This window comes from Pithys albifrons, chromosome 4 (genome assembly GCF_047495875.1).
Source record: "Pithys albifrons albifrons isolate INPA30051 chromosome 4, PitAlb_v1, whole genome shotgun sequence".
Lineage (NCBI taxonomy): Eukaryota > Metazoa > Chordata > Aves > Passeriformes > Thamnophilidae > Pithys > Pithys albifrons.
In genome coordinates, this window is record NC_092461.1 from 11848563 (window position 1) to 11875704 (window position 27142).

The 27142-nt window shown below is 41.5% G+C and overlaps 1 protein-coding gene across 1 annotated transcript in view; it reads left to right on the forward strand.

The window, feature by feature from the left end:
- Positions 1–15889: 15889 nt before the first annotated feature.
- The window catches only part of RECK (reversion inducing cysteine rich protein with kazal motifs), a 56911-nt gene continuing 45658 nt past the window's right edge, over positions 15890–27142 (forward strand). The window contains exons 1-3 of the mRNA XM_071553451.1: positions 15890–16077; positions 18683–18741; positions 24456–24530. Of these exons, the coding sequence (XP_071409552.1) occupies positions 15993–16077; positions 18683–18741; positions 24456–24530 (219 nt within the window). The 5' untranslated portion in view covers positions 15890–15992. The remainder of the gene's footprint in view (positions 16078–18682; positions 18742–24455; positions 24531–27142) is intronic.

The window sequence follows — 27142 nt, forward strand, 5'->3', positions numbered from 1 at the left end:
GATACTGTGCTTTACACACAAAAATGGAAGAGATTTGCTGTTGGGTTTTTTGTTTTTCTCATCAATTTATACCACATATCAGTTTTTCATTCTTGTGAGTCTGTTTAGGGAACCACCTAACTCTTTGATGTTCCTGTTTGGACCTGTGAGAATAACAATAATGTATTTGCTGCAACCTTAATTAATTATTCTGCTGCATTTTAATTAAATATTTCTGATAAGATCAGCACTGTTGGACGAGGGAGAATGAGAAGAAATGGTTGCCAGCTGTACTTTCCCTGCTGAAGATCAAACCCATCAGAAAGTAATAAAACTTAACTCAGACTAGAAGTCTAATTCTTATGAGTCCTCCCCAAAACTGAACATTTTTGCTTTAGGCATTGAAGAGATCTTTTTTCCTTAAGAACTGTATGGCAATGAATTTGTTTACAAAATTCCATTGCAATGGTGCAGCCTAGATGGTGGACTGTCCAGAACCCTCACTGCACCAGGTTAAAATCCTGACACCATCTCCTTTCTTTAATCTTGTTATGAATGCTAAAAACATGCAGAAAATAATAACCAAAGTCTTTAATATGCATCTACTTAAACTGTGCCCAGCTCTGAAAAGAAATATGTATTATTAAACAATTTTTTTCTTTTTTTTTCAAGAAGAGCACACAGTGGAGAAGCTGTAAAGCTCAGTGTCAAGCAGAGAATGTTGCTGCGAGAATCTTTTCATGAAGGGATTAAAAAATTCCTTGTTTAATAAGGCTGACACTTTTACTGCCATACTACTTCAACATGAGTGTATACTGGTACCATTATTTCCAAGTTAAAAGGGCTGATTTTTCAGATATTTATCTCTAAATGAGAAAATCTTAGTCATGTCCTTTTAGAGTTCTTTTTAGGGGGGAAAGGGAGTTATGTTTTACTTCATTTTTGTTCAAGTCTATAATTTACTTGAAATTTTTGATAAAGAACTTTTGAAGGATCTGAATTATATGGTTTTGAAACTTTTTTTTTCTTAGAACCCTGTAATTTTTCAGATAGTTATCTCTGGGTTTGTTTGCTGTTGCTTAAGGAGAGGTTAGAAAAGAACATGTTCTGAATGATAAAGAGGCTTTTCATCTCCTTTTTTTCAAACTAAATCATAAAACATTCAGGCTCCTTTACATGCCATGGGACTGTAGGAGATTGCCAATTATGAATCTGTCTAAAATTATTTTCATAGTTTATTCATTTACTAAAATCCTTATCAAACCAAATTTTGTGTTGATGTGCTGGTTTTGACTTGGGTTGAGTTAATTTTCTCACAGTGGCATGGGGTTGTGTTTTGGATTTATGCTGAACACAGGGGCGATAATATAGAGATGTTTTTGTTATTGCTGAGCAGGACTTACACAAAGCCAAGGCCTTTGCTGCTTTTCCTACTGCCACATTGGCAAGGAATTAGGAGTGCATGGGAGGTTGGAACGAGACACAGCTGGGATAGGAGACCCAAACTGACCAAAGGGATATTCCAGGCATTATGCTCAGTACATAAAGTAAGAGGAAGAAGGAGGAAAGGGGAGGGTGTTTGTCGTGATGGTCTTTGTCTTCCCACATAACCATTGATGGGTCGCTGCTCTCAAGAGGTGGCTGAACACCTCCCTGCCCATGGGAAGCAGTGAATTAATTCCTTGTTTTGCTTTGCTTATGTGCACGGCTTTTCCTTTCCCTGTTGAAATGCCTTTATCTCAACCCATGAGTTTTCTGGCTTTTACCCTTCCAATTCTCTCCCCAGTCGTGCTGGTGGGGAGTGGCTGATGGCTGGGGTGAAGCCACCACAGGAGGTGAAACAGAAAAGTAACCCTTACAACAAAACCTAGAAGAAACAGATTTCATAGAATACAAATTTTATTAACCAATGAGTTCATAGTCATTGCCACAAAAAGGATGCTTGATAGAAACAAGGAATTCTTTTTATTAAAACAAATGCTGGAGTTAATTAGTAGCTCGACTGAAGGATTTAGCGATCCGCTCCTGCCACATCAAATTATTTTCAAATGCAAGCATAGTAACACACATTAATGAGAAGAATTTCCTTTTTCTTTTAGGGTTCATTGCATCAGACATGACATCAAGAAATTGCAGTAAAAATTCAGCCTTGCTATCACAAAAGTGAGTCACTCTAACTACATGCAGCTCATAATTCATAGTTGTTTAAATTTTACACTTTCTGTTGCCAATGTTCTTGTATACCAACATATTAAAATATTTGGATCAGAAGGTAAACGAGCAACAGCATATAGGCATTAAAAAAATCAAAATATTTTTGTTAAAAATTGTGCCCAAGCATTCCTGACCTTGGTAAGGAAATTTCATTGTTTGAAAAAGAATCTCTTTCATAACAAATTCTGAATTAAAAATAGCCTGATCTTCTTTCAGTTAGTAGATGTGTCATGTTTTCAAATGAGGAAAATGTAGAAATTATTGGACAACTCGTGTTGCATACAAAACTCTATATGATATTTAGTCTTAAGAGTAACAATCTGATAAGGAGTCCTGCTCTTTTAACCTAATACCTCACAGATGATAACACATGGTTCATAATTCATTCACTTGTGCATAGAAAATGCTAAACAGGATAAAAAGACTGTGATGAAAATCCTTAATGTCAGTGGTGCTGCATTGCAATTCACAAAAGAATGTAAGTCTTTTAATTGCCAGTGCTGATAGTTGATGTGATTAGAAAAACAGTGATAGAGAAGCAATGCAGAAACCTAGAAAGGATAACTTCTCAATAAATTATAAATATTACTAGTAAAGATTCTTAATCTAAACTGCCTTTATTCATAATGTTTTTTGAAACCTTCTGGAGCTGAGATTTAGAATTAAATAATAAAATCATTGAACAATTATTTTAACAATAGTTTAAATTTTTTCATAAGTATTTTAATAATTAAATTTAAATAATTTAATACTTTATTATAACAATTTACATAAATATGGAATAAAATATTATTTAATTTCATCATATTCTACATTTAAAAACATAAACTACTGCACGTCTATTAAGAAGTGTGGAAAACTAATTCTTTTCTATTTTTCACAATTGAGGTAATTTTATTTAACTATGTATTTTCTGCTCTGTGCTTTCTCAGACTTCTGCTATATGGTCTTCTGAGGAAAATAGTTCTACAAATATATTTAACTCAAAGCACAGATTTTGCCAAGATTTACTGCTGTCAGTCACATACTCAAGCATCTGCAGTAGCAATAGAGAAAAGAAGGGACATATAACTAAATTTCTTGGAATTAATTCTACAGGATTATTTCTCATTTTTTCATAGTATCTCTAATTCCTTTGGCTTTAATTACTAGAACAGACTGTATTTGTTAGCTTTTCTTTAAAAACCCCTTCTGGAGCAGAGAGTAGTGGGGTCAGGAGGTGGCTGCAGTGGTTGCGAGTACAGGACTGCAGCACATGGAGTACCTGCCCAAGGCAAGAGCAAACAGAATTTCTCCCGAAGTGAAGTAAAAAACATTCTCATTTTCTATCTCCTTTGAAACATTTGAGGCCATAATTCCTATGATATGTAATCCCAGTTTGTTTCTACTATATCTTAAAATACAGGATGAATAGGCCACACATGTATGGAATGGATAGGCAATAAGGATTTTGAATATTGTGCTAAAAAGGGATGAAAATCTGCAGGTTTTGAATGTGGGAAATGAGTCTTGACATTTAGAAAATGTTCTCAAATGCAGAGTGTTTCCTAGAGATGAAACAGTTTTGTTGCTGCTGTTTACTGTGGCGATCAGGTTTACCCTGATGTTGAAAATGTAACTTTTGGGTTTAATCCCCAGAAAGGACAAAATCTCAGCCGCTCCCTTTGTTGGATTTATCTTTCAACTCACACTTACAGGTGGTCACTGTCAAAAGTCCAGCCAGAAGAGGGATGCTACCAGCTGCTGCAGGTTTGTCTATGGGAACATTCAGATACATCCTTGATGCCCAAAAAAGCCCTTTGCAGTAGTCTCTGCCCTGTTAGCCTGGAGGTCTTTGTGGAGATTCAGGGAAAAATAGGCCTGAAAAAGACTCTGGAAATCATGGAACCTTTCACAGTCCTCCAAAGGGAGAAAAGCCACATCCATGTGCTTGGCAGACATTTGCCTGGACTGTTTCTGAAAGATTTGCCAGACTCTTTCTGTTGGATATTTTCCAACTTTCCTAGGCAATACATTCCAATACTTCACTAGCCTTATCTTTAGAAAGCTTTTTTTATGTCCATCCGGAATTTTCCTTGCCTCAGTTGCTGTGAAGGGAAATAAGCTGCATTTGCCAGAACTTTTCCACGACAAGATGCTGCTGACTCTTGCTTACTGTCATGGTGGTACTCAAAAATAATATTGGATAACTTATTTCAGGGCATTGTTTGTTTGTTTGTTTTCCCACACACACAAAATAAAATTGACTAGTATATAAAATTCTTGTTTCTTTCTTTTGTCCTTCTTCAAAAGAATCACTGCCCACCATCCCAACCTTTCTGTACCTCCCTAATCCTTCACAAGCAGTCAAAATAATTCCATGTCCCATCATTGCTTCAGCTGCTCCTTTTAATTCCTGGGATAAGTGAACCACCTTGAAGTAATTTGAAGGCAATATTCTATCTGTTTCATTTTTTCTCACTAAGTGATATAGTCATCTAGATAGCAACTCCCAGAAATTTGGAAGCAATCACTTCAAATAATTTGGAATTAATTACTTTCAGTAATTTGGGAGTTGGAGACTAGATGGTCTTTAGGGTCCTTTCCAAACCAAGCCATTCTATGATCATTTTAATAATTAATTAACATAAATTAAATAATCTGCTATTTCCTGTTAGAGCATTTCTACTTCACTGTAGCACTTCAGCCTTTCTACATACCTGATTTGGTATTAAATACATAATACTGATCAATAAAATGTGATACTGGTAATTTCAAGTCCTTATGAATTGAACTTTTGTTTTGAAGTATTTTTGCCTTAGTTTTAGACCTTGCAGATACCCATTCTCGGTCAAAGGACTGATCAGACGTTGGAAACAATCCTAGACTTGGTACAAAATGATGTATGGCACCAAAACTTCTTGATGACTCGATTTTGGTTGCTGATTTTGATGTACTTAAGCATATTGACATGGGAGCATTTGCTCTCATTCTGTGGGTAGTAACAAGAACATTCAGCAATGGGAGTCTAAAAAAAAAGGAAAAACTGAAATTAAAATTAGCATTTTTCTAAACCTGTAAGTAGAATTTGGGATGCCCTGTCAACAAGTTAGTGTTTTAGTGACTAATTAGCAATACCAGAATTCCACTACTAATGCAGAAAAGCTTTTGTCACAATACTAGAGAAGAAATAACAAACACTACTGTCCTAGTTCAGCAGGTGGGACCAGTTTATCACTGTGTGGGGGAGACCAAAGCTATGTATTCTACACCCTCGATTCATTTCCTAAGAACAGTTAACAATGGACCATTTGCAGCAGCTGCCCAGGGCACACCTGACTCCTCAGGCTGAGAGCTGGGTGTGAAAGATACCTGTGAGATAAAACCTGTGATAACTCCCTTCCAGAAAGTCGTTAGCACCTCCACACCCAGCCTGAGGGGCTGTGTCTGCTAATGGGCCATCGACAATTCCAAAATACCCCCTGACTCACAGTCAGATCACACATTGTGTAACTCTCCGCCCTGAGGGAGGGACTGGCTGCTCCCACCTGAACCTGAGGGTACATAATCTGGGGGTATGAAGACCTCAGGGAACCACTTGTCAGATCTAGAAGAAGACCAAAACCTTGACAGGAGGAGACCACCACTCTTCACCAGACTGCAACTGTCAGCTGCACTAACAGGTTTTTTTGCTTCCTTGTACTTTGGACTTGGGGGAACCACGTGGGGCTCAGCACAGGGGCTAACAAACCCCTTTGTGTTTGTACCCCAGGGTGCTGGGTTATACTTCTCAGTTTTGTGGGTTAAAACCAATTTCTCTTTGTGCCATTGCATTTATTGTAATATTGTTATTAAATTGTAATTCTTGCATATAATCTCTTTTGTGTTGGGTTCATTTCTTCTGCCAGTTTACCTTTAAACCAGCACAACTATCTTTGCCAGCCAGAAAATCCTTGTGCTAGAATGCTCTGTTCCCTTGCCTGCATTGCACCTGGAAGGATGCCCTCAATGCTTCCTAGAAAGAATGGGTTTGCTGTTTGCTGCATTTGCACCTTTTTAGAAGTGAGATGGAGTCTTTAGGCATTCTGTAGAAATGCTGTTTTTTAAGGTGGTGTGTTTTGCTTTTATGTAAGGTACTCAGAAGCTGCAGGTTCACAGGGGTGCATCACTGATAATATGGTCCTCTGGGAAAAATTCAGGGAGTGCAAGAGCATGGGTAAGGAGCACAAAATTCCTGCAAGTGTACCAGCTCTAGACATGTCACTTGGTTTCAGCTGTTGTTTTTTCCATTCTTTGGTGTTTTTCTTAAATTGTTTTACTTCTATTGTTGCAGATCTTCTTCAATTTATATTCCGAGTGGCTTTTCAGAGGTAAAATCATTAATTTTTTCTCCATTTTGGTTTCCTGCCATAACTATAAAATTTTTCATGTCCTTTTCAAAGGAGAGGCTCTCAGGCTGGTTATTACCTGGCTGGTGATCCAGAAATAGCTGGTTGGTTATTTGTCCTAGTTTTCTTGGTCTTGGTGATAACACATAAAGAGATCAAAATGTGGATTATATTATTTGTTTTGATGTTGGTTGATGGGACAAACAGCTCATCCCCACAAATACAAGGGAGCACAGAGGCAGGGATGGGGAATCCCTACAGCTGGTAAGAGGAATAGAGACCCTGTCCCAAAGCTGCCCTGGGAAACCCATCAGCTGCTCTCCAGCTGTGAGACCCAGACAGGCAACCTGCTGCTGGAAAGGCTGTCTGGGTCTGGTCTCTGGTGTGTTCAGGGGAGGAACCAAAGGTGGGAAAAGGGAGGGAAGGAGCAAGCAAGCATAGGAAAAGAGAGGGGAAATGGGATAAGGGGGGCTGTTTGTGTATAAACAGGAGGTTGGCCATTAAACTTAAGGTCATTATGCTTTGGTCATTACATTAAGTCTGCACCCTCTGTCTTGTCATATCATGAAACTCCATTCCTAACTATTGTAAATACACTTTCATTTCAAGAGAGCTTTTTCTTTAGGAATCACAGAAGAATTTAAACTAATATTTAGAATTGTGTTTCACTATTTTTCTCATATCTTCAAAACTAGGATGTAGACAACAGCAAAACCCACATCAGAGTGCTTTCAGACCCTGAAAGTTGTTTTAAAGGTAAAATTTTAGTTTTATTTTTGAAAATACCCTTGCACTTCTAAATGTACAAGATGTGATTGTAGCTTGATAAAGTGCATTTGATAATGTTCCTCGTTCATGGCTTTCATCTCACTAACATGTCTTCCATATTTGCTATATACTGAATTAAAACATAAGTAATAGTGCATGTAAGGTATATAGGTACACATAAAGAGCATCACTTATTTAATTTGTGACATCACTTAATACTTGATTTGCCTTTTTGGCACAAGCAAGAACACTTTTTTAAGATGCTATGTGATGGACTTCATTACCTTTTTGAGAGGATGTTTATTCTCAGGCTTTCCATGAGAAGAGGGTGGGCACTCAGAAAGGTGAGGGGCTCACAGGTTTGTCTGGGATGTCAGTACCCTCATCTGCCTCTGTTCCACTGGAGGAGCTGAGCTTTGGAGAAAGGCAATCCACCAGGACAGCTAAGGATTTAGCAAGAGACAGCTGGTGAAGGAACTCAGGAAGCTGAAGCATGAAGAACATACTGTGCTTACATGCTTCCAAGCAGTCAGTACGTATCTTCCAATTTCAGTTTTAATTTGATGTCTCTTTACACAGCTCTTGCTCTCACTACCCCACTGCCTTGTCCCAGTGCATGACTCACTTTCTCCATTCTTTTCAGACACATGTGGCTTCCCCTTTCCTAGCAAAGACTGCAGAGTTCTTTAACAACTTCCTTCACTCTGAAATTTAATATGTAAATTTTGCACATATATATTTTTATTACAAACAGTTAGAGAAGGTGGAATAAATAAAGAACCTTTTGACATTTTTATTAAGGTATTTTGAGAAGCATTCAGAATTAATGCATACTAGCAAAGTTCTATCCAAATTCACTCATGTCACTCAAGCGTAGGTACAAATGGGAATAGGCATTGATCTGTAATTATAATTATAATGTCATCTTGACAGAACTTGCTAGGTAGTATATGGAATAGCAAGAATAAAATAATTTTATTTTAGCTAAACTGATTAGTTTTAGCAAGTTTAACTTAAACTGATTGAAACAGTGTGACACAAACTGGTTGCAAAAAATGGAACTTTGTGCCTTCCCCTTCCTTTTTTATTTAATCTTCCAGTCTACATTGGGTTTTTTTCTGTTTGAAACTAGAAGTAACTGCATAATTCTCAATTAGAAGCATAAATGATTTCATACTGCCCACAGCCCTTTTTGCAAAGCTTGCAGACTGCATTCATACAGAAATACATGTATAGCAGTGAATGAATTATACACAGTGCTTCAAAGATTTCTAATTGAGGGAGAATTCTAATTGCTAAAATGTGAAAGAAAAGGAATAAAGCTCACTGGATGCTTTAAAATATCTCACTGTATGTGCAGGTTATGATGAAATTTTTAACACAATTCCATTGTACAGAAAATCATAAAAATAACCTTTAGAAAATATTCCAGGAGCAATTTGGTCCTTAAACACCATATGGAGAAGTAACTAATCCTATCCACAACTAGATGATTCAGCAGGATAATCCACAGAATAATTTCCATATGGCAATCTCAGTGTTCTTCAACACATCCTTTTCTATCTCCAGCCCATGCTTATGACATGCTGGCAGATGCACTGCCGCAACTGAAGCCTCAGTTGAAAAGCAAAATGAATATCCATTTTCTCTGTATCCAAAGACACAGATGCGTCATCACCTGCTAAATGCTGTTATTTGTCCTCTTGGATGATGAGCAGAGGCCAGGAAGTGCAAAAGTGCAGCCCATCTCTCTGTGGTACAAGAGTGCCAGACTTGAGCTTAGGTCCAGATTTAGATTGTTGGGATGACTGAAGGATTTGACTGGACTGAACATGACTCCATTTGAAGCACTCCTTTTCCACATTTTGAAGGGATAAATTTTTTAATCCCCAAACTCCAGAATCTGCCAGTATATCTTTCCTTATTTCCAATTTTTCAAACAGAAAACAACTTTTCTTTCATCTATCAATCCCTTAATGTTATTCTAGAAATGATCTATCCAATTAGAGAGCCTTTTATGTGAAGGCACTCCACACAGTTGTGAGCAACCCTGGCCTGCATGCAGTGGTCTTGAAGGCAGCAAACGGATACAGATCCATTAATACGTATCTCCAGTATAAAGGAGGCACAGTAGAGAGACTATAGAGCATACAAAGGAGTACAGAGAGTAAAAAGCGTCTGACCAAATACCATACATGTATCTTGGTGACTCTTTTAGGCATTATTTTTAGCATCACCTTCTCTAACATGGAAGGGCATAGTAATTACACTTTACTGATGAAGTTTTTCTACACCAAGAAAAAAGACAATTAATGGTCTTGATGCTGCCCTCAGTCCACAGCCTCGTTTTAAAAGATCCATTTCATAAGCTCTGTTACCAAGAAGTATATTTGACTTCACTCAGTATTCTCATTTGAAGAGAAGCAGACAAGGCTCTAACCCTGCAATTGATTTCAGCTTAAAATTTAGACTGACAGGTAACTTTAGTTTCAGGTTATTTGCTCTGCTGAGAAGTTATGCAATGTGAAGCAGAGCCAGATCTTTAATGGTACCTTCTACGAACACCAAAACTGCCTCTTTCAGCAAACATGAGATCTATTTCAAATTTCTTTCCAAAACAACAGAATAGTTTCTTAACTTACACTCACTGATGATGACAGAATCTTATTTACTTCTTTACTACCGTCATAGAAAATTGTAATTAATTATATACTCCTTGATTGTTTAATCACTTTCAGTTGGCTATCCTTCCAGACTTGACGTATGCAACAATAATTATTTGCCTATGGCAAGATTTTATGAACTCTAATATGCACCCCATGTTCTACTGTCTCAAAATTAATAGCAGACATTGTATTTAGCATTAATGTACATCTTCATTGGCTATAATTTCACACCTCTGTTGCTTTATATACAGCATTCTTTATCAGCATAACTGCACACTGCTTCTGATGTGTGTAATCGCAGCACCAAACCCAGGTTTGCATTTATGTTTTGTCTTTTAATATAATTGTATTATTTAAAAGCCAGTTTGCTGGGTTTAAAAAAAATAAAAAGGTAATTTGAAAAGAATTAATCTTTTTATTCATCATTAATTAGCTGGAACGTCAGATAGAAAATGCTAGTTGAGATAAACAAAGAAAAATAAAGTCACTAAGTTTTGCCTGCACGAAAGAAGGTTTGACAACTTAAGAATGAAATCTCTTTTAAACAGGCTTTGTTGTGGCAACCCCTCCTTAGCCCGAGAAAACAGGCAACAGCCTCAGTTACCAGCCAGCAGCTTGTTAGAGACAGTCCCATTACTGATCCCACAGCTCCTCTCAGTTTGCATGGAGACAGCTTTACATTTGAGGCATCTGTAAAAAGAGTTACTGAGTTCCAGCCAGAAGATAAAACAGAACAAGCCCCAGCACAGGAAAGCTGTTCAAAAGACGCTAAAAATCTGGCACTGGCTTATCATGAAGTTATCTAGTTGTTGATACATAGATTAGACAAATTAAGGGAAGTAATTAGGGTAAATTCATCACAAGTGCTGTAAGTACCTTTCCAATCATAAGGTGTAGATATGCTGAGAATTACAGCAAAGCAATTATGTACATCTCAAATGAGATAAAACATGTACAATTCAAATGTAGGATACTGTATTTTCTGTCCACACAGTACTCTGCTGAAACATAGAGAGATATGCCACATGGACAATTTGGTTCACTGGATTTAAGGAAAATGTGGCATCATTTTGCTTTCTGAGGGGATCCTGATCATGTCAGGTCCCTTTCAGTAAAATGTCTGTTTGAACTGGTAACTTAGACCATGACTACATCACAATCTTCACCTATTGCTGAGGGACATTTCAACACAAAATACAGAGTAACAGCCAGCAATTTTTTAGGATAAGGAAGCAGGATCAAATGCTACTCAGCACAAAATATAATAAACTAATTATTCAAGATAATACAAAAAGTGAAGCTGAATGAGCAGATATTATTATATTCTAAGTATCAGGAAATATAGCTTTTAGAAAAAAGTATTCTTTTTTGTTTAGCAGTTGACAGAAGCAGCAAAAAAGAAAATAACACTTGCGGAAGGGTTTGTGTCTTATAAGCAGACTTTAAAATTATGCTGTCAGCGTATTTGTAGCAAACTGCTTTACATGGAGGCATTTAATTATTTCAAGCCCCAGAACTCCACTTCCCATTGTTAATTATTGGGTAGGAATTAATTTCAAATGAATCCCGGTTTTAAAAGGCTGATAAGCATGGTTTAACTGGAAAATAGCAGCCTGCACATTCAACAAACAAACTCCCAAGGACAAAAAGTCTTTGCTTTCTAGAACAATTAGGTTAAACTTTATACCACCCTTACTGAAAGCCAATTTTTAAAAGCTTTTTATTATTTCAAAGTTCAGTTTGCTGCTTTAAAGTGAAGGAAATACTTTCTGTGGTCTCGGATATTTCATGTGGAACTGAAGAAGCCACTCAGAGAGACAGTGCAGAACCTCTAAACTGTCAGACCCACCTGCCTCATTTCCCTCCCTGTTTGCTTCTGGGGGAAATTACTGTTGGCAATGGCTTTGCAAATAAATGGCACTGGGGGAAGTTGGCTGCACAGTATCCATGACTGTGGTACTTGATGGCCAGGTGTGTGGAGCTGTCAGAGGTGCCTTTTTAAGTTGCTTAGCAGTTTTGTGCCTCCTTTTCAGCTTTTGCTCCTATTAAAAGAAGAGCAAGTTGTTTTTTTTCCAAAACTCAGGGTTGCACTTCATCAGTGACTAATAATTGACCATCACTGAGTATCTTAGTTTCAGTACCTGTATTTTCCAGCGTTTTAACCTTATCTCATGTAAGCTGTAACAAGAGGCACCTGGTACCCAGCTCTAGATCACACAACCAGTTATTAGAATAATTTCTTAAGCATAAGAGGCCAGAGTCTGGGCCTTGCACTTTGGCACTGGAATGAAGACCTGTCCCTATCAGTGGCAACGGTATTTTTACTGAGCCACTTGGTAAAATAATGCATATACACTGTTTACTAGTCATGCTCGTGTAAGGTTGCTGCTTATGTTTGAGTTCATGACAAGCTAATAATTAAATACGACTCAAGCTGTTTCTGTTATGGGTGCAAAAGCTTCTGTTTTGGCTACAGACAATTAAGGTTTTATAGCTGTGTAGCTAGTGATGAACTGTGCATTCAACTTACGAACAGTTTAACCCTTAGCAGCCTGAGGATAGTGGTGTTCGAGCCAAATTAAACCATTTAGCATGAATGGGGGAAAATGCATCTAAACTGTTCAGGATCCTGGTATCTCGAGAGAAACTAAAGCAGCCCGCAGGTTTGGCCACCCGGCTGGCTTTGCTTTTGGATCTGCTGCCGCCTCGTGGGCTCGCAGTGAACTTTTAGTCCCGAGACAGCAGGCAGATAAAATAGAAAATTAACAGAAGTTAATCTTGGATTCTGGTGGGAAAGCCCAGCTATTTAACTGACATCTTAGCCCATTTACACACTCGCATCATTTCTGTTCCGGTGTGACAAGATTTTTGCGTAATCAGATTACACTTGCGACTTCCCACTGTCTTGAGCTCACAACTACAACTTTAACTTGTTAAGATTTCAAATCAAAAAGTAAGTAAACGCACTGTTATTTCTTATGGCTTTGCCCCATAAAGGTGTAGTACACTTTAAGCATTCTATTCTAGTGTATAGTCAAATAGATAAAACTTTTTCATCTCATTGGACTGTTCTGTATTGCCTTGTTTGGGTTTCTTCCTGAACCATTTATGAATTTGATATCAGAACTAAAGGGTTTTTCTACACATTCTCCAGGCTCTATAAGACCGTGGAGTCATTAATAGCTTGGTAGCTTGTCTTTGGAGATCATCACTGAGACATTAGTTTGGAAAAAGGATATAAGTAGTTTGTGGGGAAAATGAATTCTCTGGCTTCCTAAAAATTGCCATTTTACTATTGCCAGAAAATCTGATAATGGGATGCTAAAGTGCTCATCCAAGAAGTCTGGAGCTGTCAGGAGCTGATCCATTCACCTTGGAATGGCCAGACTTTGAGACAAAATGGTCACTAGCTATGAAATGAGCAGTAACTTCATTCATTCAACTGGATATTCATTGGACAGCTTACATTTAAATTCTCTTTAATTCTTACAAAAAAAAAAAAAAAAAAAAAGAGAGGGATAATTTGATCTCTACAATGAAAATAATCTGCAGTGGTGGCCCAAATATACAGAGGTCTCTTCAGTTATAGACTTTTTTGATTGTGCACCCTATGGACTCAGTCTCCAGAGATTGCCCTCCTGCTGCCAGGGATAGGAACACCTCACCACTGGTCTCAGCTGCAGCTGCAGGGAACCCACAGACTCCACATATCCCAAACACACAAGGAGCAAAAGAAGTAGCAGCCCAGCAGGGCATTCCAGGTTCCCTTCCCCCACTGAAGCCCATCACAGGCCACACTGTAAAGCTAAGGATGGGAACTTCACAGCTCCAGTCAGCAGAAAGCACAGTGTCACTGGGAAGGCTGGAGAGCTTCCCTGCCTGGCACCTTCAGCCTGGACACAGCCACCCCAGCTGCACAGTGCTCAAACTGTGCTGAGGGCTCTGCAGAGGGATCTGGATAGACTTGAGAGATGGGCTGATTCCAGTGGGATAAAGTTCAATAAGGCCAAGTGCCAGGTGCTGCACTTTGGCCACAACAACCCCATACAGTGCTACAGGCTGGGGACAGAGTGGCTGGAGAGCAGCCAGGTGGAAAGAGGCCTGGGGGGACTAATTGACAGGAAGCTCAACATGAGCCAACAGTGTGCCCAGGTGGCCAAGAAGGCCAATGGGATCCTGTTCTGTACCAAAAATAGCATGGCCAGCAGGACCAGGGAAGTAACCCTTCCCCTGTACTCTGCATTGGTGAGTCCACACCTTGAGTGTTGTGTTCAGTTCTGGGCCCCTCAGTTCAGGAAAGATATTGAGGGGCTAGAGTGGGTCCAGAGAAGAGCAACAAGGCTGGTGAAAGGACTGGAGCACAAGTTCTATGAGGAGAGGCTGAGGGAGCTGGGGTTGTTTAGTCTGGAGAAGAAGAGGCTCAGAGGTGACCTCATCACTCTCTATAACTGCCTGAAGGGAAGTTCTAGCCAGGTGGGGGTTGGTCTCTTCTCCCAGGCACTCAGCAATAGGACAAGGGGGCACGGGCTTAAGCTCTGCCAGGGGAAATTTAAGTTGGATATCAGAAAAAAATTCTTTCCAGAGAGAGTAATCAGGCATTGGAATGGTTTGCCCAGAGAGGTGGTGGATTCACCATCCCTCGAAGTTTTTAAACGCAGATTGGACGTGGCACTGAGTGCCGTGATCTGGTAAAGGGACTGGAGTTGGACCAAGGGTTGGACTTGATGATCTCGGCGGTCTTTTCCAACCCAGTAGATTCTATGATTCTATGATTCTATGACTTCTGAGCGCTGTTGCAGTCCGATCTGGAACAAGTCAGGAGTGGTGATGGATCACAACGTGTAACCATGGGCAGCTGCTCACTGGTCCCCTTTGCGGAGTGTCCTCCCAGCCCGGGGGACATTCCCCTCTCGCCTGGGGCCATCCCAATCATTTCTCCCACAGTCACTGGATACACAAAGTAATTTCAAGCAGAAAGCAGTGTTGTACAGCAGCCTTATAATCAGAGAAACACAGAATGGTTTTGGTCGGAAGGGACAATAAAGATCATGTTGTTCCAGTCCCCTGCTGTGGCCAAGGACACCTTCCCCCAGACCAGGTTGCTCAGAGCCCCTGAGCTCGGACACTTCTAGGGATGGGGCACCCACAGCCTCTCCGGGCAACCATTTCCAGTGTCTTACCGCCCTCCCAGTAAGGATTTCATCCTAATGTCTAATCTAGGTCTCTCCTCTTTCACGAAGTGTTCCCCCTTGTCCTGTCACGCCCTGCCCGTGTAAAAAGTCACTCTCCCTCTTCTTCATAAGCCCCTTTAAGTACTGTAAGGTTGCAATCAGTGCTGTAAAAGAGATGTGTAGAAATATGTTATGCAAATACTATATAGGAAAAGAAAAAACTAATTCAACGGAGTCTCCGCCTCCTTCCCTAAATAATAATTAAAAATCTTTCTCCTATTCCATGTCGTTTCTCCTCTTCTCGGCCCGCTTTTCAGCCCTCCCTCCGAGCACGCCCTCGCCGCTCCATGGGCCGGGGGTAGGGAATGCTGCGGGGCGCCTGCGGCCCTAGCACGGCACAGCCGGTGCCCGCGGGCAGCCCCGTGCCAGGACGAAGAGGATGAGGAGGCTCCCGACCCCTTCTGCCCGCACCTTCTGCCGGCGCCTTCCCGGGCCGGGCGGAGCCGGGACAAGGCGGGACAGCCGCGCTCCGGCCGCTGGAATGTCCGCGGCGGCCGATGGGGCGGGGCCAGCGGGGCGCCGCGGCCAATGGGGCGGGGCCAGCGGGGCGCCGCGGCCAATGGGGCGGGGTCAGAGGGGCGCCGCGGCCAATGGGGCGGGGCCAGCGGGGCGCCGCGGCCAATGGGCGCGGCGGGCGGCGGCGCGCGGCCGGCGGGAGGGGGCGCTGGCGGCGGCAGATCCTGTCCGGCGGTCGGTCTGTCCGTCCGTCCGTCCGTGCGGCGGGCGGGGGTCGCGGGGCGGGGCCGGCGCGGGTTCGAGACCCGGCCATGGCGGCGGCGGCAGCAGCCGCTCCGTGGCCGTGGGCCCTGCTGTGCCTGGCGGCGGCCCCGCTGCTCGGCCCCGCGGCAGCCGGTGAGTAGCGCCCGACGGGGGAAGGCGGCTCCGCGGGTCCCTGTACAACATGGCGCAGGGGCGGTGGCGCCCGCGGGGATGCGGCGCCGCGGGGCGCTCCTGTCCGGCCCGGGCCGGGGCACAGCGGAGCCGCTGCTCCCGCACCGCCGCTGCCCCCGCACCTGCCCCGCGCCGCCAGGGAGGGGCAGCGGCGCCGTCCCGGGGTCGGTCCCGCCTGGACCCTGTCCCGGCTCCCGGCAGTGCCTGGATCCCTGGGCGAGGACCGGCAGCCCTGGAGAGGGACTTGCACAGCGGCGGGAGCGAGGGGCAGGAGCTTGGGCACGGCAGGCTCTCCCCCACCCGTGATGGGGACAGAGCGCCCCTTCGATCCCGCAGGTTCCGTGGCTCGGGGCCGGGATGTGCCTTGGGCTGTCACGCAGGCTGTGGGTAAAGTCCCGAGACTGTGGCTTGAAATGGTCCGAATGGGTAAAACCCGACGCCTGGATTGCCACATGTAGGTGTCAGAACAGGCTGTGTGTTCCAGGGCTCATATCCCTTACGGTTTTGCTGGCGTTTTCAGTGAGAAGAGTAGTACTGAACGAAGTATTGAGTACTTTAAAAAGTGAAGGCAAGACGTTTAATAGAGAGAAGGACAGTGGTAAAATAATGTCTTGATTTAAAATTGTGATGGCAGACTCTTGGCAGTGTGTGCTCACAGCCCAGAACAGCAGCGTGTCCCGCAGGTCGGGGAAGGTGATGCTGCCCCTGCTCTGCCCCGCTGAGATCCCACCTGGAGTGCTGCTTCCAGCTCTTTGGTCCCCAGCATAGGAATGACATGGACCTGTTGGAGCGAGTCCAGAGGAGTGCCACTAAGTGAACCAGAGGGATGGAGCACGTCCTATGAGGAAAGGCTGGGGCTGTTCAGCCTGGAAAATAGAAGGCTCTAAGGAGAGTTTAGAGCAGCCTCTCAGTTCTTGAAGGGAGCGTGCAAAACAGATGGAGAGGGACTTTTTAGAAGAGCATTTAAGGACAGGACAAGGGGTAATGGCTTTAAACTGAAAAAGGGTAGATTTGGATGAAATATTGAGTAGAAATTCTTTTCTGTGAGGGTGGTGAAACACTGGCATAGGTTGCCCAGAGGAGCTCTGGATGCCACATCCCCTGAAGAGTTGGAGCAACCTGCTCTAGTGGAAGATATTCTGCCTATAGTAGGTCGGGTGGAACAAGATTATCTTTAAGGTATCTTCCATCCAAAACTATTCTTTGGTTTTATGACTGTAACTTCTTGACAGGACCAAAAAAGAAGAAGAAAGCAGCACAAGGATAGATATTGAAAAATAAATAGATCACATTGTTGTCGCAGGAATGGAAAATAGAAAACACGTAATACTTTAAAGTATGCAGAAGACTGCAGTCACTGAGACTTTTATGGGCATTTCACTGGTGTTCTATAGTTCTGGTTCCTAGTGAGGCATAGATTTAGGAGGAAGGCAGTAAAAAGCTAGTGGAATGAAATATGAAATACTCTGGCCAAGATTTCCATTGATAAACCTACTCATATTGCAAGGACTTCGAGTCCAAAATCCTTTTTACTGATTCAGTCAAAATCTATTTAGTAAGGTATTGTGAAATAAGACTTTATATGTGTCATATCATTGTACTACTGCTTCTTTGTGAGTGTGATATGTAATTCAGATACAGTTGAGGAGAAATCTGTAATCATTAAATGATTCTGGGTGTGCAGATGTGCATGAAAGTAAAAGCTTTGCAGGAAACTTTTGTCTGTCTTCTGATACTCTGCTGCAAACATTGAGAAGTGAAAATGAAAATTAATATCAAGGCATCATGCAATTTGTTTTATATTGGCCAAACTTAACCATGAACAAAATATTTGGATGGTAAGGGGAGCAAAGTGCAGCAGAATATAATGGTAAAAGTGCCACTTCAAACGCTGGTGCTTCATGACTTCTCAGTGCTTCAGTTCTCTTTTCCTCTTGATGTGTTCATATCTCTGCTCTATGACTTCCATCTAGTCAGTCAAATCCACTCTTAGTCATCCATCACTAGTGAAACAATTTACAGGTTTTTTCCCAAGGTTTTAAGAACCCAGGGTTCAATGAACAGAGAAAAGAGGTTCCTGCTCTGATTTCCTTTTCCACTTGTTCCTAACTGATTCTTGCTTGCCCTTTTCAGATTCTGTGAGATTATCCAATTTACAAAGGCACTTGGTCTCTATGGAGATTTTTGGTGGGGTTTTTGTTCACTTTTTCATTTCCCCTGTGTTACTAAATTGCATTGTCTCATGAAGGAATTTGCCAGGTGACCAGCTAGTGCAAGTTCAGCAGCAGAAATGTGACTAGAAGCAGAAGCAAAACGAGATCTCATTTTGGTGGCAGTGAGTGTTCAGGGATAACTGTGAGACCCATTGAACAGATCTGCATCAGTTTCACAACAAAAATTTCTTGTGTTCTTTTTATGCCTTCTGGGAAGGAAAGTTTCTTGCGGTCATCTGTTGACCAGACAGATTGTCCTGACAGGACATCAAGAGTGTACTTCTGTTCAGAAGTGAGAGTTAACTGTTTCAAGTCTTCTAAATGCCTTTTTCCTTCCCCCTGTTTTTCCATAGGCTTATCTTGTTGTTACCATGCAAAGGACAATTTAATGTGCCGTGATGTCTGTGAACAGGTAAGCTTGTTTTAAATTTGGTCTTAACTCCATCAAGAGTTAAAATTATGCCTTTAGACCATGATGTAGCAACATTAAGGTCATAAGCTAGTGATCTTCTGTCTGAACACTACATGTGAATTGTGAGGTGTGATGCTGCTGAAGTGGGAACTTAAAGTTTTAAAACTGTAGTCCTCTTTCATAGTGGAAAATGGGTTCTGCTTAAGTTGGGGAGAAAGAGAGATGCCAACCTCAGGTCATGATTTGGTCAAGAAGTGTTAGAAAATGAGAAGAAATGAAATTTGTGGATCTTTATGAAATTTTTGGATTTTTTGTGCTTCCAAGTTTGGGGGAATTTAAAATAAAGAGCGAGATACTGCTACTGTTCTTTCTTCCTGCTGGTTCTTGTTCGTTAGCTGAGTATCTGAGGTGCTCATTATGATGTATGGCTTTGTAAATGCAGCACAAATCTGCTCACTCTGGTCATACGGTAACAACAAAGAGCTGTTTGTGCTAAATTCAAGCTTGGAAAATATTTTTCCACAACTTATGTTTAGATTTGTACCTTTGGGTACATCTTTGTGTGTAGTTACCTAAATTTTTCTACATAAAAATTTCACACCAGTAAAGCATTCTTACACATGTCCACAATTTTTATATTTAAATTGTGTCCTTACATCATACCCCTCCCCTTTTCTTGTCTTTGTTACCCACTTTGGGGCTTTTCAAATGCTAAACCTGGTTATGATTAAGTTGTATTTATTGTACTAACAAAACTTTAAATTGTACTTCTGCCTCCCTGATACATCTAGAGAATACAACCAAGTCTTCTTTCAGTGTTCATATTGTTAGGCCAAACAAGAAAAAGTCTTATGGTCTCTTTGTGTAACGTATTCGTTCAATTCATCTAATAATTCTTGCAGTCCTTCCAGAATAAGTTTATCTCTTTGAATACAGGTAAGCAAAACTGTACATGGCATTATAAATGAAAGTATAGTACTCAGTCTTAAAAGTTTTATTCAAACCTAAATGCAAGTAAGAGAAAGATATCCATTCCTTTATATAAAAAAATTAATTGGTGGATTTAGTTAGCTGCATTGATACGGCATTTGAAATAATCTGTCCAATTTTTTGTTTTGATTTATTGGTTTGAAGTTCCCAGCTTATCATGTGAATTCCTGTTAGCTCTTTATGGAAGGCCTTCAGCTTTTTACTGTCAGGTTTCATCCCAGTTCTGTTATACTGGTTCTAATTATTGCATGGTTTTCTGTGGTTTTTGTAAGATGCTCTGATCTTGCCTCGTCTGGATGATCTGTCTCTACTCAGATAATCAGCATATTCAGAGTTGTTGTGAGAGGTTTATAACAAGTCTAAAGCGAGACTGGTACCCCTGAGAGTGTTCTATAATGAGCTGGCTTAGTTACCTCACGTCAGGCTGGTGGTATCATTTCCTGAGTGATCCCTGATATGGACCAACAACCTGTTGAAGGAGCTGTCTGCTGTTGTTTTACTGATTTTTGTGTTCTGTAACTTAACCATTTTGTGCAGCTCAATTCATGTGCTTTGTCTCTTGTTGAATCCATTTAGGAATGTGTTGTTTGACTCTTATCCCCTTGCCTTAAACATAAAATTTGTTGGGTGAAGGTGTAAAAACCTGAGGGGTGACTGTAAGAAAACTGAGTTGGCTGAATTGCCTTTTTCCATCTTTCCAAATACCTTTTCTAAAATACTTGCCGTGCATTTGTTGCCTTGTCTGTGCCACCACACTGTACTATCCTGATACGATAACTTACTAATAATATAATAAAGAAGCAGCATGTCCTTCCAGATGAGCATTGGCAACTCTCTAACCCACAGCCCTGTGGCCAGGGTGCACAGACAGAAATGTCTGGGCATTCACACAGCCCATTGTTGTGAAGAGGGTCAGCAGCAGCACTCATGTAGTGCCCGAGCCTGGGAGCCCCTGTTGTGCCCAGGAAGACAATCCCTGGTGCTGGCAGGGCCAGCCACTCATGACATATTGGAGGGCTTGACCCAGAGGGAGTTCTTGAGGAAAATGTGACCGACCACATCTTGAGCTGCAGGGAAAGGATGGTGTCTCTCCTTGGGACAGTGACACTTAAACTGTGGAGTCACGCTCTGGTCAGCTCCATGAATTGTCAGATAAGCTGAAGATGGAAGCATTGCCTCAGAGTAAAATGCAGAGCTAGACAAGCTCTGTGGAGAACCTGCTAGGGCAGAAGCCTGAACTGTGCATCGCATGGAAAGAAGGATGTCCAGAGGCTGTGCTTAGTGGAGAATGAGAGTTTGTGACTCCTGGCAGCAGGAAGAGGTTTCTTGGCCTGTCTTTGGATATGCACTTAGTACAGAATGGGTCTGGGGCCTTAGAACAGGTGAGGAAGAACAAGCTTCACTGGGGAGCTGTCTTGGCCTAATCAACGTGTTGTGAACAATACCAGCAGGAGGAAAACGTCCTGCAGGGGATGGAGGCACTTATCTGCAGGTTAGACTTCCTGTCTAAGGTGTCATCTTTTTTAAGGGCTCAGATACAGGATTTTGCAGGAATTGCAAGGTTTTTTGGACCCTCAGACTGGTATCCATTGTCTGCTCATCTACATAGACACCAGTGATAAAGTACTGAGGGAGGCCTTGGATGGGCAAAGGTAACTACAGCCCAGGGGCAATGGTGAAAGGCACAGGAGACCCAGTGATGTTCTCCTTGATCCTGCCAGTTAAGGAAAAAGCCTTGATTAAGCATAAGGAATTCTGCTAACTAGTAATTCAGCTACTGTAAGTGAGCCCTTTGAAAAAAGAAAACTTGGATTACAGATTTGTTTGTTAACTAACATGGTTCAAATGTCTAATTATTCTGCATTCTTAGTAAGTATTATTCCATGCTTATCTTTAGTATTGTCTCCTGTTAATGATTATTTGATAAAGTATGTCAGATACTGTAGCAAGAAATAAGTGTTCTTTATTTATTTTTTTTTCATGAGTTTATTTCTGTAAAGTTTCATAATGAGAAGTTTCCAGGCAGCATTCATCTCTGTATCACTACAGAGATCTCTATCCACATCCTTCCCCAGTAATAAGAATGGTCCATCCCTGGCCCCAGAAAAGCACAGTAATGTTTAAAAATCCTGACCTGGCTTAATAGAGAAGTAATTAATGAACAAGCTTCAGTGCAGAAAGGCTACAGTATAGAGAGGGTAGAAGCAGGGAAAGAAGAATTCAGAAAGTTTGCTGAAGCAAGTAAGGTAATATTGGGAAAGGCAAAACTCAGCTGAAATGGAGAATTGTAGAGAATGTGAAGATGTGTTATCGTAGTAGTTAAAGACTGAAGGAGAAAAAATGTGCAACTGTTGCTGAAGGCAATGTGTGATTTCGTGTCAGCAGAGATAGGGCAGAGGTACTGCATGCCTACTGTCTTTGTTAACAAGGTCTCCCAGTGCTCTGTGCATAGAGCTGAGGTGCAGGGAGGTGTAAGTGGTGGATGTCTCAGGAATTACTTGACTGATACAAGTCCATGGCACTAGACAGCCTGTATCTGAGGTGCTGAGAGAGCTGGCTGGTGTCACTGCAAGGTTACTTGTTCTCTGTCATCTTTGAAAAGTTGTGGACCTTGGGGGAAGTCCCCAGTGACTGGAGAAGGACAAACAATCTACCCATCTTCAAAACCAACCAATCAAACAAACAAAATACCCCAAAGGATGATTCCCAATCCAGTAAACTACAGACTATTCATCTTCTCTTAAATCCCTGTGAAGATCATGGACAGAGTCCTCTCAGAACACATCTGTTAGCATACAAGGGGTAGATCATGCCTGACAGACCTGATTGCCTTTGATAATAAGGCTGGATTTCTGGATGAGGGGAAAGGATATCATTTGTATTTTTAACAAGGTGTTCAACACTGTTTCATTCAATATTTTTGTATCCGTTTCAGGATCTTATGATTTTGATGAATGGACAACTTAGATGAGTAAAAAACTGGTTGTATTATCAGGCTCAGAGACAGAGGTCAGTGGCTTTTACTTTGCCTGCAGACTAGTAAGTGGAATACCAAAGGGGTCTGTCCTGTTTAACATCGTTATTAACAATCTGGAAGAGGTGGCAAATTTGACTCTTGTTGAGTTTTCAGGCAATATGAAGCTGAAAGGAAGCATTGATAATGGCAGGACTGTCATCCAGAGGGACCTGGACAGATGGAAGGAGTTGGCCAATGGGAACGTCATGAAATTCAACAGGAACAAATGCAAAATCCTGCACCTAAGAAGAAAGAATCACTTGCAACAATATGAATTGGAGATTGATACTCCAGGGAGCAGATTTGTTGAAAAAGGGCCAGGGGTACTGATACACAGACAGCAAACTGAACATGAGCCAGCAGTGTCCCCCAGCAATAATGAAAGCTCTGTGGGCTATACCCCCCATTTAGGCAGCACTTCCTAACCATATCTACAATGCTGTTGTCCATTTTTGTCCCCCTGTTACAAGAAAGATGTCCATTACCTGAAAAAAGTTTGGCAGAGTCACCAAGGGGATCAGTGGCCTGGAGCACATGCCCTCTCTGGAGAAGCTGAGGAGGAAGGAGCACCTCAGAACAGCCTTCTGGTACCTGTAGTAAGATTGCCCAGAAGACAGAAACAAGCTCTTCATGATGGTACAGAGTGTGAAGAGAAGAGAGAGAAGTCATAAAGTGAAACTAGAGAGTTCCAGCTGGTTATGAAGAATAACTTTTCCATTGTGAAAACAGAGGCTGTGCCTTCCCTGTCCTCAAAGGCTTTCACAACTGACTGGATAAAACCTGAGCAACATGGTCTGGCCTCATAGTTGGCCCTTCTTTGAGCAAGAGGTTGAAATGGTCTTCTGAGATCCCTTCCAACCCTGTTCTGTGATCTCAGAAGACTTGAAATACTACTGCAGTTCTTTTTTTTTTCCTCTCATTTTGATGCAACTACTATTGCTCTCTTGGCTTTCTTTCGATACGTTTATCATGTTGCAAATTTAGAATAGAGCTGTAATGTGTTTTTCCTTCTGCAATGCATCTGTTCCAGTTTTTCTTGTAATTTCCAGTTCGTATCCCAAATGAATAGATCTATTTCTATCCCTCTTGTTGACTAGTTTCTTGTTTTAGTGTATAAGTGTTTTATCTAATTAGACTGCTAAGGGAACAACATTCTCAATATCCTCAGTTGCATCCCATTCACTCTAATGAGCTTCTGTCTGTTCAGTTTGCTTAGATGGTGCTTAACTTGCTCTGCTGTGGATAGTATTCATTCCCCTCTGAGTTTTGATAATCTCTTTAACTAGTCTAGGTTTTGTTCATCTTTGTTCCACAAGAACTGTTTCAGGGATTTTTTGAAAGGAATTTAGTTGCTTGAGATCATGTAACATGTAGCAGAAAGTTAATTAAGTAAATAGAACTGTATGGTAATTTGATGTGTGGGGCAGAAATCCTGTTTCACAGAGACCTTTTACATTCAGTAGAAACTTGATTGAAGTGTTTGAGGAGGAAATTCTCAATTCACTCCAAAAATTGCTTCTTTATAAAAAGTACAACAACTACAGGTCTATCAAAGAAAATCTTAACTGTGCATTGTATATCTACTTGTGGTTAGCCAAAATTCTCAAAGGGTTGATCCCAGTGAAACTAAAACCGGTGAAATCAGTTGAAAAAAGTATCTGATGTGCAGTTACAGTCTCTGTTGTAAGGTGTGTTTTGTTTCCAACAGATTTTGTCATCTAAGAGTGATTCCCGTTTGAAGCACCTACTGCAACGAGCACCTGAATATTGTCCAGAATCAATGGTAAGGCTTGCTAGAAAAAATCTTATAATGAGCTGTGATTCTCTTAGTGGGAATACTTTTTTGTAAAGCCATCATATATGTCATACTACTTGAGATAAGGTGGCTTGTATAAGCTATAAAATGCAATAAAAATCTTATCTATGTGATAAAAAATTGTGCTGAGTGGTTATTATATGGATGTTGGTGGCAGTGACTTCAATTAGATCGTATGTTCCATCTTGTGTATGGGGCAAAGTCCTGAGGTCTTGGTTGGGCCGAGGCAAGGAGGCCTTCAGAGCTGCACTGGATTGTTTATGGTTGTATCTTTGAAACTGAATTAATGCTTTTGTTGGATAAATAAGATCATGGTTTCCCAGAAGTTCTTTAGTGTTTCACTAAAAGGATGAAGAATGTAATCTGCTCCCTGTCTGAGGGATGATCTAATCGGGGAATAGAAAATTACTACCATTCAGACTGTAAATTTTAGAGTCTTATCTCTTGACAAGCCAGACTATTTGCTGTCAGAAAAATCTGCTTTCTTCTTGAATTTTTTGTTACTTCTGGACAGTATCGATCCTGTTTCCGGCTAGCCTAAAATATATGCTCAGCTCAAATGGGCCACGTGTAGGAGTAGTAGATCTGGAAATAGCATTTTATAAGCAATTTTGCAAGTTTATGTATACTTACAGATCCCTTCCTGCTGTGTGTCAAAGTTCCTTCAGTTTTTTGTTTCTGTGGATCATCAGCTTGGAGAGCTATAGACAGATGATGGTGTGAGTAAAACCTCTCATGAAAACACTGAAGTGGTGAATAGAACTTGTTTTGGTGCTGGTTTTCTCTTATCTTTCATTCCCTGATAAGAAGTGTAGAATCTTATCTGTATAGTAGAGAAGTGCATTTTACAAGACAAGATTGGAGAGTATCTAAAAAGGGGAAAAATATTAATTATGATTTTTTTTAACTCCCAAATACTGTCTTTATAAACCGCAGGTTTCCTGTCCAGTGTGGATCTTAAATTAATATCACTGAACTGATAATATTTATAAACTTTTGCAAAAGACATCTAGAAATAAAATAGTTAACAGTTCATCCTAATACCATATTTACTGTTCTCAGATATTACTTGTCTTTGTTAGAGGGGTGTTCTGGTGCCATTCCACAGATGAGCAAATAGGTTTAAATTTATTCCAGTGGTCTGTGTTCTGCAGCACTGGTTACAGACATTGTATTGTGTGTACTCCTTCAAGGAATATGAGAGAGAGGGTATTAAGTAATAAAGTAACTGCCAGCACAAGAGGTGATTTTTTTCCTAGAATCATAGACTCATTTAGGTTAGAAAAGACCCTCAAGATTGTTAAGTCCAACAGTTAACCTCATGAAATAAAGGAAAGCTGTATCAATGGGGTGAAACTGGTAGAAGTAGCAGCTCTTTACTGTCTTCTTTTGATCTCACTTTGACTCTTGTGTAAGTGGGAAACTCCCACAGATACAGAGGAGGGACAGTTTTAGATCATTGCATACAGATGCATTGCAACTTTATATAAAGTCATTAGTTCCTGTGGTGACAGAATCATTGTGTGACAATATACATTGCTGTGTCAGTGTGACTGAACTGAATTTTTCATTTTGCTTTAAAGAATATGTTCAACATTTTCATTTATGGTCCCTTGTGCTGGACTGACCCTGGCTGGACACCAGTTGCCCACCAAAGCTTCTCTCCTTCCCTTCCTCAGCTGGACAGGAGAGGGAAAATATAACAAAAAGCTGTTGGGTCGAGATAAGGGCAGGGAGGGGTCACTCACAGGTACCATCAAGGGCAAAGCAGACTCGACTTGGAGAAATTAATTTAATTTACTGCCAACCAAAAAGTGAGAGTAGGATAATGAGAAATAAAGTGAAATCGAAAAATATCTTCCCTCCACCCTTTCCTTCTTTCTGAGCTCAACTTCCCTCCTGAATTCCCTACATACTCCCCCTGAGCAGTGCATAGCAGAGCATGGGGAGTGGGTGCTGTGGTCTGCTCTTCAGGCATTGTCTCTGTTGATCCTTCCTCCTTATGCTCTTTCCTTGCTCTAGTGTGGGGTCCCACCTGCAGTTCTCCAAGAACTGCTCCAGCCTGAGGCCCTTCCATGGGGTCCAGTCCTTCAAGAAACAGACTGTTCCAGTGTGGGTCTCCCACAGGGCCACAGGTCCTGCCAGAAAACTTGAGCTAACATGGCCTATTCTGCACAGAGCCACAAGTCTGGTCCAGAGCCTGCTCCAGTGTGGGCTCATCCACTTGCTCCAGCGTGGGACTGCAGGTGGATCTGTGCTCCACTGTGAACATGCATGGACTGCAGGGGCGCAGCCTGCCTCTCCATGGTCTGCACCACAGGCTGCAGGGGAATCTGTGCTCTGGTGCCTGGGGTACCTCTTCCCTCTGTCTGCACTGACCTTGGTGTCTGCAGGGTTGTCTCTCACATATTCTCACTCCTCTCTGCAGCTGCAGTTGCACAGTAGTTTTTACCCTTTCTTAAATAAGCTATCCCAGAGGCACTGCTGACATTATTGATGGGCTCAGCCTGGGTCCATCCTGGAGCCAACTGGAACTGGCTCTGTCTGACATGGGAGAGGCATGGGAGACGTGACAGGCC